General features: G+C 43.5%; 1 protein-coding gene across 7 annotated transcripts in view; it reads left to right on the plus strand.

Moving 5' to 3' along the window:
- Positions 1–170: 170 nt before the first annotated feature.
- The window catches only part of PIKFYVE (phosphoinositide kinase, FYVE-type zinc finger containing), a 66,621-nt gene continuing 50,091 nt past the window's right edge, over positions 171–16,700 (plus strand). For 3 of the 7 annotated variants that reach the window (XM_068138412.1, XM_068138419.1, XM_068138416.1), the window contains exons 1-6: positions 932–1,007; positions 3,504–3,685; positions 5,191–5,370; positions 11,565–11,683; positions 14,393–14,564; positions 15,238–15,445. In XM_068138412.1, coding sequence (XP_067994513.1) covers positions 3,514–3,685; positions 5,191–5,370; positions 11,565–11,683; positions 14,393–14,564; positions 15,238–15,445 — 851 coding nt within the window. In that variant the 5' untranslated portion in view covers positions 932–1,007; positions 3,504–3,513. Of the gene's footprint in view, positions 253–871; positions 1,008–1,583; positions 1,605–3,503; positions 3,686–5,190; positions 5,371–10,658; positions 10,744–11,564; positions 11,684–14,392; positions 14,565–15,237; positions 15,446–16,700 lie in introns of those variants that run through there. The other 4 variants (XM_068138414.1, XM_068138417.1, XM_068138415.1 and 1 more) reach the window with 4 other exon arrangements.

Below are 16,700 nucleotides of genomic sequence, written 5' to 3' on the forward strand. Positions count from 1 at the left end.
CCCTGCCGGCCCCGCCCGCCCCCACGGCCCCTCCTCCCGGCGGCGGCGCGGAGGAGGGCTGGCCGGGGAGCGATTGCGCCGTCCTGGCGCGCGGCCGTGACTGTCTGCGAGGGTGCTGCGCGCCTATGTCTCCTTTTGAGGAGGCCGCAGTAGCACGTAAGGCGCTACAGCCGTTCCACCAGGCCAGACAGCCCACAGCGCGGTAGCCTGCCCGCCGAGCCGGGCCTTTTCCGCGGTCTTCCGACAGCCATAGTAAGTGGCCTGCGTCGCCACAGGGAAGTTGATAACGCTGGCAGGCACGAAGGCCGAGGGGTCTTGGGCGTGCCTGGGCTCCAGGGAGAGCGTAGCCAGCCAGCCACCCTACTCAGTTGCCCTGAGATCAGCGCTCAGCGCTGTGCTGGGCTTGTTCCCCGCCGCGGTGTGGCGGCAGAACCGCTCCGCAGCCTAACCTAGGGCATACACGTATGGACGGGTGGGTGCTGGCTAGCACAGAGACGGCCATGTCAGCACTACGGCCCGCAGAGTAGCTGGGGGTCCTTGCCCTGAGGATGCTTCTCTGGGGCAGGGGGCGAGGCAAGGAGTAGGAGGCCGGGAGGAACCACAGAAGCGGGCGCCTGCCTCCCCTGGTTCTTTCCGCTGCCAACCTGGCGGCAGCCTGGAACTGCCACGCCTAGGAGGAGGCTCTCGCAGCGCGGAGGCGGGGCACGGTGACGCCGATACGGCTGCGGGGCTGGCGGGGCTGAGGATACCGCCCTGGCGGAGCCGCCCCCACAGCAGTTGCTGGCGGGTGAATTGCAGCGTAACCCCGTTTGGTAATGCCTCGGTGCGGAGCTCTGCCGTCGGTGTGCGATTGGGCAGGACTGGCGACAACGCTGCGGGTTGCTAGGGGCGGAGCGGGGAAGCGGGCCGGCGCGGAGCCGGGCCGGGCGGAGGAGTGAAAAGAGGCGGTGCCTGCCTAGGCCTGCGCCTTGGCAGCTTGCGTCGCTACCTCCACCCGCGGAGAGCAGGTGAGGGCAGCCCACCCAGGATCGGGCAATCCTGCATGGGCCCGCGGTAGTGGTTTCTTGGGGCATGTGAGCCATTTCTGTGGGATCCGACTCGCTCTGGTCCCTGATAGTGGCTGGCTCGAGGGTCACTGCGTGGCCGCTGCCTGTGAACAGCTTTCCGCTGCCCCCTTCCCGTCCCGTCGCAGATCATCTTCCGGGCCTGCCATCCCTGGCGGGTGCGTGGCTGTGTCGGGGGAAGGTCGGGATGCCGTCTTTACGGAGAGTAAAGCAAAAACAGTCAACGTGGCTCCAGCTCAGAAGCTGAAAGTGAAGTGTGTGTGTGTGTCACGCAGTTACGTTTAAATTATCAGTGTTCAGCTTTTACATCCAGTGCCTTGGAGTAACATCCAAGTAACAGGGAGTGCCTGGGCCCCTCTGGCACTGAGCGTCTGTGGTCCGTCTTGTTGGGTGCAGGATGTCACAGAGCCATTCTGGATGTAACGCCCTGCTTGCACTCTGTGTTTTATCGGTGATAAGCTGGTGATTGCTGAAGACGTTGCAGACTAACGTGGCTTTAGATATAGCTCCTGTGGTAGACAAATATATCCACCGTGTTTGGTAAGGATCCTGAGGAAGATGTCTGCTTTTCTGTCTGTTGACTGATAGGTGCACCTTGCTTTCTGATTTCCTGTTATATACAAATGACTGAGTTTTTTTTCCTGTTTCTTGAGTGTGTGTGTGTTTTCCTTTCAGTGAAAGACCTAAGAAAGGGTGATACACTCCATAGCAAATGTGTTGTGTGGCACAGAAAATCCACGTGTTTCTGGACTTCATGACAAATATACTGCTCTTCTTTTAAATGTTTTAATTAGGCTATTCCTGCCATCACAGAAGAAATTACTGTGTATTTTTTTCCCCTTGAAGTGGAAAGTTTTTTTCCTAGAATTGCCCATATGATGTATTCAAATTCAGAAGCTTCCCTTTTTTTTTTGCATTACCAGCCAATAGCAAGTTGCTGAGTGACAAACATAGTTTCCTATAAAACTTCTGGTTGGCTTCATAATGGCATTTTTAATGTGATACTGTATGGGAGCATAGCCTTGTTGTGCATTCAACAATTAAAAGCCAGGTTATCAGTTGCCTTAAATATTGAAGAAACAATTTCAAATATAGCTGAAGATATGGTCTTGAAGACATTTTGTATGAACTCTAGTGTGTGAACAAATTAAAATAATTTGTTGTTTGTACAGTATTATGAAATGCTTTTCCTCAAAAAAATAGCATGATTGACATGGAAGAGGGATGCAGAAGCATTCCAGACTAAAACTCAGCCTTACATAAAGAACCTGACAAAAGCTTCTCTTTAAACTTTGTGAATTATGGCTTTCAGTTTTCTGTATTAAGAATGCGTGACTATCAGGAGGAGCTCTGACCTATTGGTGGTTACTATACGAAGCAACAAGCAGAAGTCCACTGAATAGCCTAGTGATTGACTTGTAGATACAATCTATTGTGCGTTCTTGTAGGAGTGGTCAGGCCTTGCCACATGAGCTGCAGACAACTCATCAGCACTTCCAATGTTACTTGCAACCATGTGGATTTCCGTTGGACTGCATGGCTTTTTAGTGTAACTTGGAAGAAAATGTTCTAGTCATTAAAATATGCCTGCAAATTCTAGGGAGTGGTTTTGGAAACTGCGATTTCCAACTGTATCAGCTGTGAAGCAAGAAGTAGACTCATACAGAGCTTTGGTCCTTGGCAGAGGTAAAAGTTATCTGTCACTTCCAGGTTCCACCAGGCCCCTGCTCTGTCAAACGTTTCTCCTAAGTCTTGCATAAACAAAGATGGAGGCTATCCACCTTAGCCTAGCAGGCTAGAGGTGCAGGCTTAGTGAGGTGGAGTGGAAGGAATCAGTTGTGTGTTAATGTTAAAGCATTTTGGCTGTGGGAAAAGAACAATTCTTGGCCGTCTGAAGACTTTGGTACACTGCAAGTAGGTTTAACGAGTATGGCTTACCCTAATAATGAGTGCCATTTGTGATTTTGTTTGTTTGGGCTTTTTTGTTTCTTAATGAGGCTACTCCTCAAAAGAATGAAATTTGAAGGTGTTAAATAGACCACAGTTTGGGTTGTTTCCCTTGTGACATCACTGAGAACTCATCTCTTAGTTGAAGTGAAAACTTCTTTGTGATACACATACAGAGTCTCCATTTGAAAACCTCAAGTTCTCATAAAACAGCAACTGGAGTGGCTGTTTACTTACTTATATTGCTCTGGATGTTTAACTAGGAGCTCTGAATTGTGCTCTGCAGAGATGTTGATCTCTTTCCAATGACTAGGCAGGGGGCATGGGCTCCAAACTCTAGCACTTTTTGACCTGTGCTAATAGCAGATGTCTGTTGTAGGTGCAGTGAATGTCCCCATGTCTAGCATTTAATGAGATACCTCCCCTTTAATTGACTGAAGATGTTCTGTTTCACCACCCTGTGCATAATGCATGTTGCTGAATTCTTTCCAGGGCACATGAGATGGCCGCAGATGACAAACGGTCTCCAACACTGGACTCTACCAGTGATCTACCTCACTCTCCTAGTAGTCCATCTCATCTTACCCACTTCAAACCCCTGACTCCTGACCAAGATGATCCTCCTTTTAAATCAGCCTACAGCTCTTTTGTAAATCTATTCCGTTTCAGCAGAGGTAAGTGCCTGGGGGAGTTGTGTGTGTGGATTGTGCATGCTGTCTGTTTTATTCATGCCCTCTGCTGCCACACAAACTTGTGGAAATACCTCTTAAGAGCATAATGTCAGATGGCTGGCCAAGTGCATGACGAGTTAGTTCTTTTGTGAGTGATATTGCATCGTTCTTTTGGGTGACGTTGTGAATGAAGATAGTCAGTGTCTTGCAGCTAGAGATCTGTGTCTATCCATGAAGGTCAGAGACGAGCCAATTAGCACAGAGCATTGTATAGATTCTTAACTCTGCATCTGGAGTTCGTTTTTCAGTATAAAGTTTCTGGCTAAAAAGCAGGAATAACCCTCTGCCAGTTATGAGAGAAATGTGTGCCAGTCCTTCCTGTGGAAGTTCTTATTGCAGACTTTGTCCACTCTTTGCTTTCTTTGCCATCCTGTACCCTTAGTTGGGTTGCAGTAAAGCAGTGTATTTACAGGAAGTCCACCCTTAACTTGAATGGTTTAGGTATCCCCTATTGAGAGGTCTGAAATGTTGTGCAAGTTTTGTATATTAAAGAGAACTACTTGGTTTTGGCCTTTGTGCTGTGTGTATCTTGAAATGCTCATATTCTCAGTAGGCAAGATCTGAAAGAACTACATAAATTTTCTTTGTTGTTTCAAAGAAATATACTGCAAATAATGGTGAATGGATGCACCTTGAGTTTTCTACCAAAACTGTGTATCTCTTTGCTGGAGATGGCTAAGCAGTCATCTGCTTTTGTTTAGTCTGTTCATTGTCCATCTCTGCTAAGCATAATTCTGCAATGCTTGGGCTAGGGAAAAAAGGCCAAGATAACTTTTTGCATAGGCAGACTGATCTGTTCAGACTTATGTAGAATGAAAAATAATTACTTGGTATGATTGCTATTAGTTTGATTAGTAGAATACTACTGTTACTATTTTATCGAAAGTAACATAAGACGTGGTTAATATTGGCATCATTTGTTTGTCTGACAAATGTAGCTGGAATCAGCAAAGTGTTGTGTTATGGAAAGAGTGTGAAACAACCTTGAAACAGCACACGAAATAGACGTGTTACTGTAATCAGTGAGACCATATCTACACTTGGTCCTCTGATGAAAAAGGGTGGTTTACTAAAAGCTTTAATGTGTCCTCAATACTGGCTTCTAACATAACCAAAAACTTTTTGAGGGCAGAAGCTGATAAACAAGCATAGCTATTCCATACATCAAGAACAATACATGCTTGATGGTTTGGGTTTTTTACGCACCTTTCACATTAGGCATATTTCTGAAATAACGTGAGCCTAGACAGATCAGTTTCACATACTGGCCTGTCTCCGTAGTTTGTGTGGTACTTTTCAGAAGAAAAATTCATGTCTTTTGTTACAACCATGATCCCAATGAACTATTTATGTTTGTTTTTTACCACCCCCCCCTTTAATTTTGCATGTACTACTGGTTTGTTTTGTCATATCTGAACCACTGGTTTCTTGCTTTTTGTCAACTCCAGATGATGGCAGGCTTTCATCCCCAGCAGAGAGAGCAGAGGCAGGACAGAGTGATCCACAAGCACTGAGTGGTGGTTGGTCCAGTCCTCAGCATCCCACCAGGGCTCAGTCTCTGAGGTCACCGGTTCCTTACAAAAAACATCTGACTGGTGAGCTGCAAAGAAGATCTTCTTCAACCCTTGGTAATTTCAGCTCTTTGTTCTGCAACAGAATGTTGTGCTAGATAGTCTGAGATATTTCAGAGTGAGGCTAAAAAGGTAGAGAAAGGTTCATTGATGGTCTAGATTTTAGCAGAATTTAGGATTGGGCTACACTGCTTTTCGTGAGATCACATTTTAACAACTGAGAAGCATGTGTTCACCACCCTATTTCCTGTTCCAGGAGGACACTGTTTCTAGAGCTCTGCTATTTCAATTTCAAACCAGTATGGAACTAATGAAACTGCCCAAACACATCCAACCTCTTACGGTCACTTGAACCATGATTCTGAAAATTTCTGTTTTGTTTTGAGAGACTTCAGTTTCTTAAAGCTACATGCAAACTATAACTTTAGAGCTCAGTCTACAAGGGGTTGATGTTTGTATCTTCAAGTGAGTAATAAATGCAGGTTTTTGCTTGTAGCTCTTTCGAGGAGAATTGTATAGGAACGTGTGTCTAAACCTGTTTTACTCTTTACTTTGAGCTATTGCTAAGTGCCATACTGAATCTCTTTTAGCTGGAATGGGAATGGAAAGTGCGGCTACGTAATATCTGGAAGAGCTAGGAAGTAGGTCATAGGGGTCCCTCTTGAAATCTGCCTGGTTACTGTGAGCCATTTGTGATAGCCTTGAGCAAACTGCAATGCTGGGTAAAAGTCATGTGTAAGACAGGATTTCCAAGAGTATGTTACCTAGTGCAAACAAATGGGATCTTAAACATTGTGTATGGGATAAAAAGCAAGATATCTAGTCTTGGTAACCAAACAAAAGTGCAGTACAGATAACTAGCACTTTCATAGGACCACAGAATCAATAAAGTCGGAAAAGACCTTAAAAATCATCAAGTCCAACCTATCACCCAAGACCTCATGACTAACCAAACCATGGCACCAAGTGCCATGTCCAGTCTCCTTTTGAATACCTCCAGGGACAGTGACTCCACCACCTCCCTGGGCGGCCCATTCCAATGGCTAACAACTCTCTCTGTGAAGAACTTCTCACCTCGAGACTAAACTTCCCCTGGAGCAGTTTGAGACTGTATCCTCTTATTCTGGTGGTGGTTGCCTGGGAGGAGAGACCAACCCCCTCCTGGCTATAACCTCCCATCAGGTAGCTGTACACAGCTCTCTGAGCCATTTACGTGCTGTCTTAGTTGAACACATTCATCCTCTTCCTCCTTGCCCTCTAGTGCTGTTTGTGCTATTCAGCTGTGTATGTCAAACAAACCAATTCAGGTTTGTTTGGGTTTTTGGTTGTGTTCTGGTGAACTTTTTTACAAATGTCCCAAGTACAGCAGTGTACTCTTGGGTGATTCTTAGTTATCTCTTGTAAGTCACTTGGTAATTATCTAGGGGTAGCAAGATAGAAACCTTTAGGTAAGGTAAACTGTTCAGTACTCAGAAGGTAGAAATAATTTTGCTGTTTCACTTTGTGGTGGTTCAGGCTGGGTGCCCCACCCTGATGCTGCCTCACAAGCCACATCTGTGGGGTCCCAAAAGGTCCAGCCCAGTGGGTGGACATGGGAAGTTAGGTATCTCATCCCATAATGCCCTGCTCCCTTATAAAACCATCAGCAGGGGTCCTGTGCACTCTTTCTTCCCTCACCGCTACCTGGTAATGGGGTGAGCCATCTAGCAGCCTCTTGGGCCTGGCTAGGCCCGAGGCTGGAGGGAGCGGGGAGGAAGAGCCCTGGGTGTTTTGGGTGTACCCTCAGGTGGGGATGGGATACTTTTGGGTATGCTTTGGGATCTCTTTTGTCACTGTGCTTGTGGGTCTCTGCAAAATTTTCACTGCTTTTCCATTAAAACTTTCCACCACTTTTGCAATCCTTTTTCCTGAGTCTTTTTTTCTTTTGCCCATGGTGGGAGCATCAGCCTTTTCACCCTACCACACACTTCCACTGGAAGGAGGTAGCTAGGGAAATGAGACTTAATCTAAGTTGTGGGAGAGGAACTGTTGCTGCATTATTCTAACTCCTTTTTGGGACCTCCACTTGTGTCTCTGAGTTTGGATGAAAGTATGCTTAGAAAAATGAGATGATGAATCTGCTTAGAAAGAACTAAAGATAGACCAAGAAGGAATTACTGGCTGTTGGAAAAGATTTCTGTGATATTTAGTGATGAGTGGCCTGAATCGCTGTTGAGTATTGTCCCACAAATAACCTTGGTGCTGTAACAAACATGAACTTTGTGTAATGCAACTCTGTGTAATGGATTGGTGAGGGAGAGTTTCCAGGGGTCATTTTCATGCTATGTCGTTGTATTTGAAAAGGGGAAAATTAGTTGCATCTTCCCTCTCCAAAAATAGAATCAATAAGGTTAGAAAAGACCTGAAAGAGCATCAAGTCCAACCTGTTACCCAACACCTCATGACTAACTAAACCATGGCACCAAGTGCCATGTCCAATCCCTTTTTGAACACCTCCAGGGATGGCAACTCCACCACCTCCCTGGGCAGCAAATTCCAATGGCCAATAACTCCTGTGAAGAACTTTCTCCTCACCTTGAGCCTAAACTTCCCTGGTGCAGCTCGAGACTGTGTCCTCTTGTTCTGGTGCTGGTTGCCTGGGAGGAGAGACCAGCCCCCACCTGTCTACACCCTCCTTTCAGGTAGTTGTAGAAAGCAATAAGGTCTCTCCTGAGCCTCCTCTTCTCCAGGCTAAGCAACCCCAGCTCCCTCAGCCTCTCCTCACAGGGCTTGTGCTCCAAACCTCTCACCAGCTTTGTTGCCCTTCTCTGGACACGTTCAAGTGTCTCAATGTCCTTCTTAAACTGAAGGGCCCAGAACTGGGCACAGTACTCAAGGTGTGGCCTAACCAGTGCTGAGTACAGGGGCACAATGACTTCCCTGCTCCTGCTGGCCACACTGTTCCCGATACAGGCCAGGATGCCATTGGCCTTCTTGGCCACCTGAGCACTCTGCTGGCTCATGTTCAGCCAGCTGTCAACCAGTACCCCCAGGTCCCTTTCTGCCTGGCTGCTCTCCAACCATTCTGACCCCAGCCTGTAGCACTGCATGGGGTTGTTGTGACCAAAGTGCAGAACCTGGCACTTGTTAAATTGTTAAATGCCACCTCTCCTCCTCTTCTCCCTTGCCTGTCTTGCCTAAAGAGCTTCTAACCAGGCGTTGCTTTATTAAATTTTTTTTGAAGAAAACCAGAAGATTAATTTTCATGCCTTCTTTTGTCTTAAGAGATGCTGAGGTCTCTGAGGATTTCTGAACATTGAGCTGAGGAGTGTTTTGCTTCTGCCATTGCAGCTGATGCTGGACTGCACAAATAATCTTAGAAATTCTTATAACTATAAAGAATGAAAAGTATGAAAGGAAGTGATGTGATTTACATAAACACCTAGATTAGTTACCCACTTAGTTCAGTGACATTGAGCTGTCTAATCTAGTTGAGTTTCCTCGCAACCTTGAATCTGCAGACTTACAAATGTCTCTCTAGGCTTGACCGTTACTCAGATGCTTAATAACATTGACAAGTGTACGCAGGAAAAGGTCTAAGTCCTTCACAAAGGTCTCTCTAGCTTACTTGAGTTTAAATAGCATGTCAAGCTTGAGCAAACTGAAAGGAATAAATAAAAGACTAGTGGTGCTTCTAAACAGCTATGGTATGAAATTGCTCTGAAAGATGCTAACTCTCACCCCTCATCTGTCCATTAGCTTGCACTGTCTGTGCAGCAGATATTCTTGTTGCTCAAGGATCATGTTGTCTGGCAACTGCGTGTGTGGAATAATGCAGAGGTCTTTTGTAGGCAACTATCTAGCATTAGATATGTAGGATTTCAGTTGTGTGCTTCATGTCAGAACTGCTTATGTGAAAACATTATAATAGCACCTTACTAGGTGGTGTGAAAATAGGAGAAGCTGCTGGATGCCTGGCTTATGTCAGAGATGCTTTGTGAGTGGTATGGCTGAAGAATCAGTGCTGAGTCTGCATTGATTTCTCTGGCCTCCCTCTAGGGTAATCTGTTGCATCCTCATGTGCTGGATTAGAGTGCAGGGGAGCTAGTGTCACTTCTGTAGAGACAGTGGGCCAGGCTGGTTGTATTGGACTGCATGTGTCTGTGTGTGGTGTCAGCTGAGTGCTTTCAAGGTGCTGGATTGGACCAAAAGAGTCTGACACTAAGATGATGTCACAACTTGCAAATCCAGTTTAAGGAGAGCTAGAAATGCTGACCAATTGGAGAGGGAGCACTGACAGTATATACACTTCTAGCTTGTTAGGCTGTCATGCAGGATAATGCTATTAATACTAGACAATTGTAGCAGCCTGGTAGTAATAGAGAATGACAAAAGAGCTTAGGATAAGTAAGGATAGGCCAATGATCATATGAGGTAGAAGACGACCTGAATAGTTACTGAAAATTGTAAAGAACATGACTTACTACCACAGCACCTTTTCTGTTGAATGTGTTTGGAAAATGAAAATGCGTATTATGAAATGAAGTTCAGGACAGCTTTCATGCTGCTCCTACTTTAGATGGCAGTGACTTGAGGAAGATGTGATGTCTGAACTGTGAGAGTGAACTTGATTATGAAATTGTATGCTTTGGCAGTAGGTAGGTTTTATGTAACACAGGAAAGGGCATTTATCTAACAAGAGTGGAGTTACCTGTGCAACTTCCTCAGCTCTGTGTATGCTTATACTTTAGGAATCACTCGCCTGATGGGATTTGTAGCTAGTTAGACAGGGAGCCTGTGGGTTTGGGTTGTGGTGTGATTTTGTTTTTGTTTTTTACACTGAAAACAACATTCCTGGTAAAAAGATACTTTTGAATTCAAGAGTTACAGTGGGTAAATCTAGGAAGTAAATGGAACGTAAGTCTTGTGGTAGAAATAATCAGGAGTCCAAGGTTTCTATGGTATCATCAATGTTTTCTGAAATATTAGTCCCTTTTATTATCCTAAAATGCTTAACTTGGTATTATCCAAAACTATACTTGTTTTATTGTTCTTTATTTTAAATAAATTCCAAGTGGTTAGTCACTGGACTGGGTTTAAGCACTCTAGAATCTCTTAAAAGTGATCTGGTGTGGATTCTTTGTCTTACATAGGTCATTAAGCAGCTATATGTGGGCTGATTAAGTAGAAATATCTACTAAGAACCTGAAGAGGAGACATGGAATCCCACAGTTTGAATCACATTACCATAAGGGTTTTAGCTCTTGCACACAAAGGGGTAGCCTTGTTGCTGCTGTACTGCAAGAGTTAACATGCTTCTGCTGGCGCTGTCAGCATTCCTGCTGACATCAGTGATATCCAGAGCAGTAAACAGAAAGCAGCCATGTCTGTTTTTGCCGTACTAGGGGGAATCCAAATAAAATGCTAGACAGATGGAGAGCAGTGAAGCTGGTAAGAAACTCTAAAACTGTTCAAAAAAGTTGTTCATGTAGTAAAGTGACTCTGAAAATGTTTAAATATTCAGGTAAATAGAGCATTGTGCTTGCAGATCTTTCTAGTGAGAAGGATCCTGTTTGTAACTCACGCAGCAATATTTCGAAGTAATCTAGCATTTTATAGTAAAGAAATTGACTGTGTTAACTTTTTACTCTGAAGTCTCTTTGCTGTAGTTTATCAAGAATGACCATACAAGTTCTCAACAACTTGGCTATTTTCTAAAGAAGATAACAAAACAAACTCACTCAAAAATGTGGATTTCTGGATGCATTTTATTCTGAGTTAGCATTTTTATAGGAGCTGAGCAATTGAATCCTGAGACTTGCTATAGTAATTTATAAAGAAATTTGGGTTAAGAACTTGATTTATACCACTCCTAGGATTAATTAATAGTGTTGCAGTTAGTTTGTAAGTATTAACATCCTAGACGGCATTCTGAACTGAGACGTCAGTGTGTTCTAAAAGACTATTGCAAGGTTCATATAATAGGTTGAAAATAGCTTCACTCATGTAAAAGATATTTTAATTCTTAGAGGACTTAAATTAGTTCTTATAAACACAAGGAGATACTATTTGAAATATCAGTCAGAGCAAGCTAGCTGGCTTCAGGAGCCCCTTTTTGGGGAGAAGAGTGCAAGGGCAGAAGTGATACAAGCTGTAATTTTGCAGAGTGCATTAGATATGTGAACATATCTCCATTTCATGGGGTTTTGTGTTGTGATTTAAATGTTGATGTGTCATGGAAGAAATTAATCCTACTCTCCCTTCCCTTCCAGACAATCGAAGGAAAGTAGAACCTCCTCTTGGAGGTCATGATCCTCGAACAGCTGTTCAGTTAAGAAGCCTCAGCACTGTTTTAAAGCGTCTCAAAGAAATCATGGAGGGGAAGAGCCAGGTATTTCTGGGAGTTTTGTAGGCCAAACCATTTAGAAACGGAACTGTTTACTGAGTTTCTCTAAGCTTAGTTTTTTAGATACATTACAGGTGTGGGTGTGGTGTGTGGTTTGTTTCCTGCCCCCCACCCCCACCCCCCCTTTTTATGTTTGAAGATGACTGAATCAACTCAAAAATCATTGTCAGTGCAGGGGAAACAATTTAAGTTGATGCTGACTTTTGACACGTCAGCAATCTGTTGTATCGTGGGAGTAAAACATCGCAGTTGCTCAGCCTCTTGAACCAATGCTCTCATTATGGACTTCTCATTTCTGTATTACCTAATGTAGTATTACCTGATGGTTTTCTCCATTGAAGGCTAACCATGGGCTGGTGAAACACATTGACTGTCACAAATAGTAATGAGAATTCTGAGGATGAATTAAATCTGCAACTATTGCTGATTGGTCAGCAATACTTGCTTGAAAGGCTTCTCTTTTTTTGATTCATATGGATAAAGGTCTGGTGGTTGCTGCTGACTTGCTGATTTCATCTCCCCTTGCCCATGGACCTCCCGCTGGACCATGCCTTTAAGAGGAGGATGTAGTTGAGAAAAGAAGCCACAACTATTTATAAATGACAATATAAATAATTGTGTCTGGGGCAACACAAAAAGGCAGAAATGATTACACTGTATTATGAGGAAAGAAGCTTTTGGCTTGGTAGCTTTTACAAGCAGGCTTTAAGTAAACTCACTAACTTCCCGTGCTGTTCTGCTTGGAAGGGTAACTTTGCTTTAATAGAAAGGGTGATATTTTTGAGGATTAAACAAAAGCCTTCCATTGCAGTAAGCAGGGCACTCAGTGTGGCCTCTACTAGTACTTTAGTTTCTTGAAGCTTCTGAAAGCCCTAGAGATTGAGATATCTTTGAAGCTACCATAGAAGTGCTCAAACAGATGAGATGCAGCAGTAAATGAATATATATAGATCTATGAAAGCAGTATTTGAGTTGTCATTTTACTAACTCCTTTACAAAAGGTAATGCATCACAGACCTTGACAGCAGCCATGTCTTGCTTGCATCACTCCAGGAAGTAATTTCTTTCTACTGTGAACTTGGTCTGTACCCCCTTGCTGTTGCAGAAAGCATGTGTCATTTCCTGAAAGGTGCTGCTCTGGTCAACCTCTACTGCTCACAGGGGCCAGATTTCTGTTCTGAGCCCTTCCTTGTAGAGTGTTCTTGTCATCAGTTTTGGCTCTGACTGGAGCAAGACAGAGAGCAGGAAAGTATCACTAGCAATGGCTGAGTTTCTAAACACCCAGTCATGTGCATGTAGAGCTGAAACAATGTAGGAGAGATGTTAGGAAGAGGCACTGCTGCTTGGAGCAGCCACTCTGTGTGGTAGAACCAGAGACTTAGCTTATGCAGAGTTGCCACAAAAATTGTTAAATCAGCATCACCTGCAGCTTTGCAGCAGTTCCTTGGCAAAACTCTTCACTTCATCTTTCTCTGCTTGAAGCTTAGTGTTCATCTTAAAAATTTATGGACTCTCTTAAATGCTATACTGCCTTGAGCAATCTGGCTTCTTTCTGTGCAAGTTTTCTGGGGTGATGACAGCATTAAATTGTTGTCTTGTTGATGCTAGCTGTTTTGGTCTCAAGATTTGTGTAGAAGCTGTGTCAAATTTCATTTTGTAAACATCTGAAAGTCAACCTCCATTCAGGGTATGAGTTTTTGGTCTGTGTGTGTGTATCACCTTTTCTTCTCTGTGGCTGTTTTGAGAAAATTCTTGCAGCACTTTCACTTCCTGAGAAAACCCCAGAGTATTCAATCCCTCTGAAAAGGCTTGTTGCTAGAACTGAACTCTAGCAGTGTGTTTCACAGTCAGAGCTGTCATGTGACTGTTAGCAGTTGTCTCAATCCATGGTAATTGTAGCTAATGTGCTCAGAATCGTAACAGATTTTTCTTGCTCTGTTTATGGCTACAAGATCAAATACAAATTTTTGCTCTTTGTTTTCAAGTCTTAAAAAGACCTGAAAAAATCCTGTAGCTGTACCCAGCAGTATATGTGTCAGTCAGTACGTGCCTTTATCTGCTGAGTGGGTGCTCCACAGATGTCTGCACATAACAGTTAACCTGGAGTTTTAAAATGTCAATCTGGGCATAGGCTCTTGGGACTGTTTACTGAGGTTTTGAAGAACTCAATCATATAACAAAATTTGCAAAGTACATCCCAGTATTAGCTGTCGAAATGATCTTCTTCCACTGATAATTCCTGGATTCACTATTTTTTACCCTTGGATAACAGCTTCAGTGGAAGTGAGGGGTGGGTTTTTGTTTGGTTAGTTGCTTTTTTGCTTGGTTTTGTGGTTGTTGGTTTTATTTGGTTTGGCTTGTTTGTTTTTCAAATACTTCTTGAGCTTTATCTACAGCTCATTATAATTTCTATCTGTTTTGCTCCCATCTTGGATAAAGAAGGCAAAGACTTATTAGATTTATTCTCACAGCTAACAACTGTGCCAGCCTTCTGGCTTCCTATAAAATCACATGACAAATCCTTTCTGTGCATGTGTGCTGCTGATACATCAGTGTGCACACACCACACCCCCCCCCATACATGAATATATGAAATTGTACTTTTCGTGTGCACAGTCTACAAAGCAATCACAAATCTAAACACACTTTTTATTTACAAAAAAAAGATGTTTTCTCTATTGTCTTCCCTTGCAGGACAGTGACTTGAAGCAATACTGGATGCCTGACAGCCAGTGCAAAGAGTGCTATGACTGCAGTGAGAAATTTACCACCTTCCGGCGGAGGCACCACTGTCGACTTTGCGGGCAGATCTTCTGTAGTCGGTGCTGCAATCAGGAAATCCCTGGAAAATTCATGGGCTACACAGGTATGGTTTAGCTTTTGAGAAGCAGGATGTTCTATGTGTATTCAGCTCTGCACTACTGCATTTTAGATCTTGGCTAGAGAATGCTATACATGTGTGCTTAGAAATAACAAAAAGAATTCTGGAATGACAGAACCTAATTTTTCATGCATTATGGTGGATTATGCCATGCCTGCTTATTTTTCACCAACACTGTGTCCACAATGGCAAAACATTTAACAAGGATGTTCATTACAAAAAGTGTGCTCAAGTGAAAGTAATGGCAGCTTTAAAATGTAAGTGACCACGTGTTCTAATTGATGGTGAGGGGGAAACTCAAAGTAATAACCAAACTCCAGACATCTCCTAATGGAGGTTACAATTTCCAGACAACAGCTGATATATCTTATCTGACCAGCTGTTATTGTAGCATGATTTCGGTGTGCTCATGTGCTCTCCCTCTCTGCTCCCATAACCTGTCTCTCATATTGATCATGTGTTATGCATCATTTGACTTGGAGAAATTCCCTGACTGGAGTTTTGCTCTTTAAGGGAATATGAGAGCTAGACTTAAACTTGCAAATAGGTTTTGGAACAGGAAATCCTTCTTTTCACACCACTGCTCACCTCTGATCCTGTAGGAACAGAGTACTCTTTGTTCCTGTTCACTTACTCTCTCTGGTTCCCTTTTCCATAGGGGATCTCCGAGCCTGCACTTACTGCCGCAAAATAGCCTTAAGCTATGCACACTCCACAGACAGTAACTCCATTGGGGAAGACTTAAATGCTCTGTCAGATTCTGCATGTTCTGTATCGGTGCTGGATCCTGGTGAGCCACGCACGCCTGTTGGGAGCCGTAAAGCAAGCCGCAACATCTTTCTTGAGGAGGATCTTACTTGGCAAAGGTAAAATGAAGCTTCCTGCTGAGCTCCAGACTCTTAACTGTTTTTTCAGGCTGACATCTGCCTGGACAAAAGCTGGTGGTTTCTAACTAGGAAACTTACAAAGGTATCTCCTGTAAAAGGAATCTAATCCTTTGCTGGCTTCTTGTATTCTTCTCTTCAAGTTGAAACGTGGAAACTTTTTTCTAGTGGAGTTTAAAATTATTTGCAGTTTTCCTTTAAGCTATTGAATCAGTGAATCTGGACCAGTGTCAGAGCAGATTTTTAGCTTCAGAATGGAAAAAATACAAAGCCAAAAACATCCATTCTGACTACCAATGTGTCAAAAGGCAAGTCAATGTGACACTGATACTCTACCTGTTGGGTTTTGGATTGGGCAGGAAATTGTAAGAGATGCTGTCTATCCCTGGAAATATTCAAGATAAGGCTTGACAAGGCCCTGGGCAACCTGGTCTCGCTGAGGATGTCCCTGCTGACTGCAGGGAAGTTGGACTAGATGACCTTTGGAGGTCCTTCTGGCCTGGACCATTCTATGATTCTAAATTAGAGAGAAATGGTGGAAGTAATACCTGTTTCAACTGAAGTGGGATTGAAAGGCCAGCTATAAAGGTGTTCTGATCTCATTTAAATTATGTTTCTTCTTACTGCTTTCAAGTAAGGGGATCTTTACTTTTTAGAGGTTAATAAAAGTACACAGTACTTCTTCAGTGGTATGCAAGTTAATTTCTGAGTACCTTAATTCAGTTTAATGTGAGCAAGATATAACCAGATATGGTGGTTGTGCTCATTTCCCTAAAAATAGAAGAACAGACAGGTGTGAAACTACTGAGGAAGTCTTAAGTCAGAGCCTTTCTTATGCTGCAAAGCAGTGAGAAAAGCTGTTAGAAGAGTGATGCTTTTCTGATATTGCTCTGCTTTCTGAGCAGCAGACATGGGAGCCTGTTTTAACTTGATGGGCTGTGTCCTTTTAAAAGTGAATGGGCAATGTATTCTGGGCAAGTACAGTTAATGCAGGCAAAGTTTTGTATACATTTTCTTACGAAGAGCATCTGTCATGTTAGTAACAAATATACATCCCAGAGCACAATCAGTGTGGCTGTATCAGTTGAAGTATATTGGCTTGTATCTATGGTTTTACCAGTAGGAATTTATATTGATGGTGCATGATTCTTCTCTTTTCTCCTAAGGTAGAAGGAAAGAAGAGCAAAGGTGATAGTGATTGGGTTAAACAGTTACAGAAGGTTGTCAGGTTTTCTTG

This window comes from Melanerpes formicivorus, unplaced genomic scaffold (genome assembly GCF_026170545.1).
Source record: "Melanerpes formicivorus ecotype bairdi unplaced genomic scaffold, bMelFor1.0.p_v2 SCAF_5, whole genome shotgun sequence".
In the NCBI taxonomy this organism is placed as follows: Eukaryota; Metazoa; Chordata; class Aves; order Piciformes; family Picidae; genus Melanerpes; species Melanerpes formicivorus.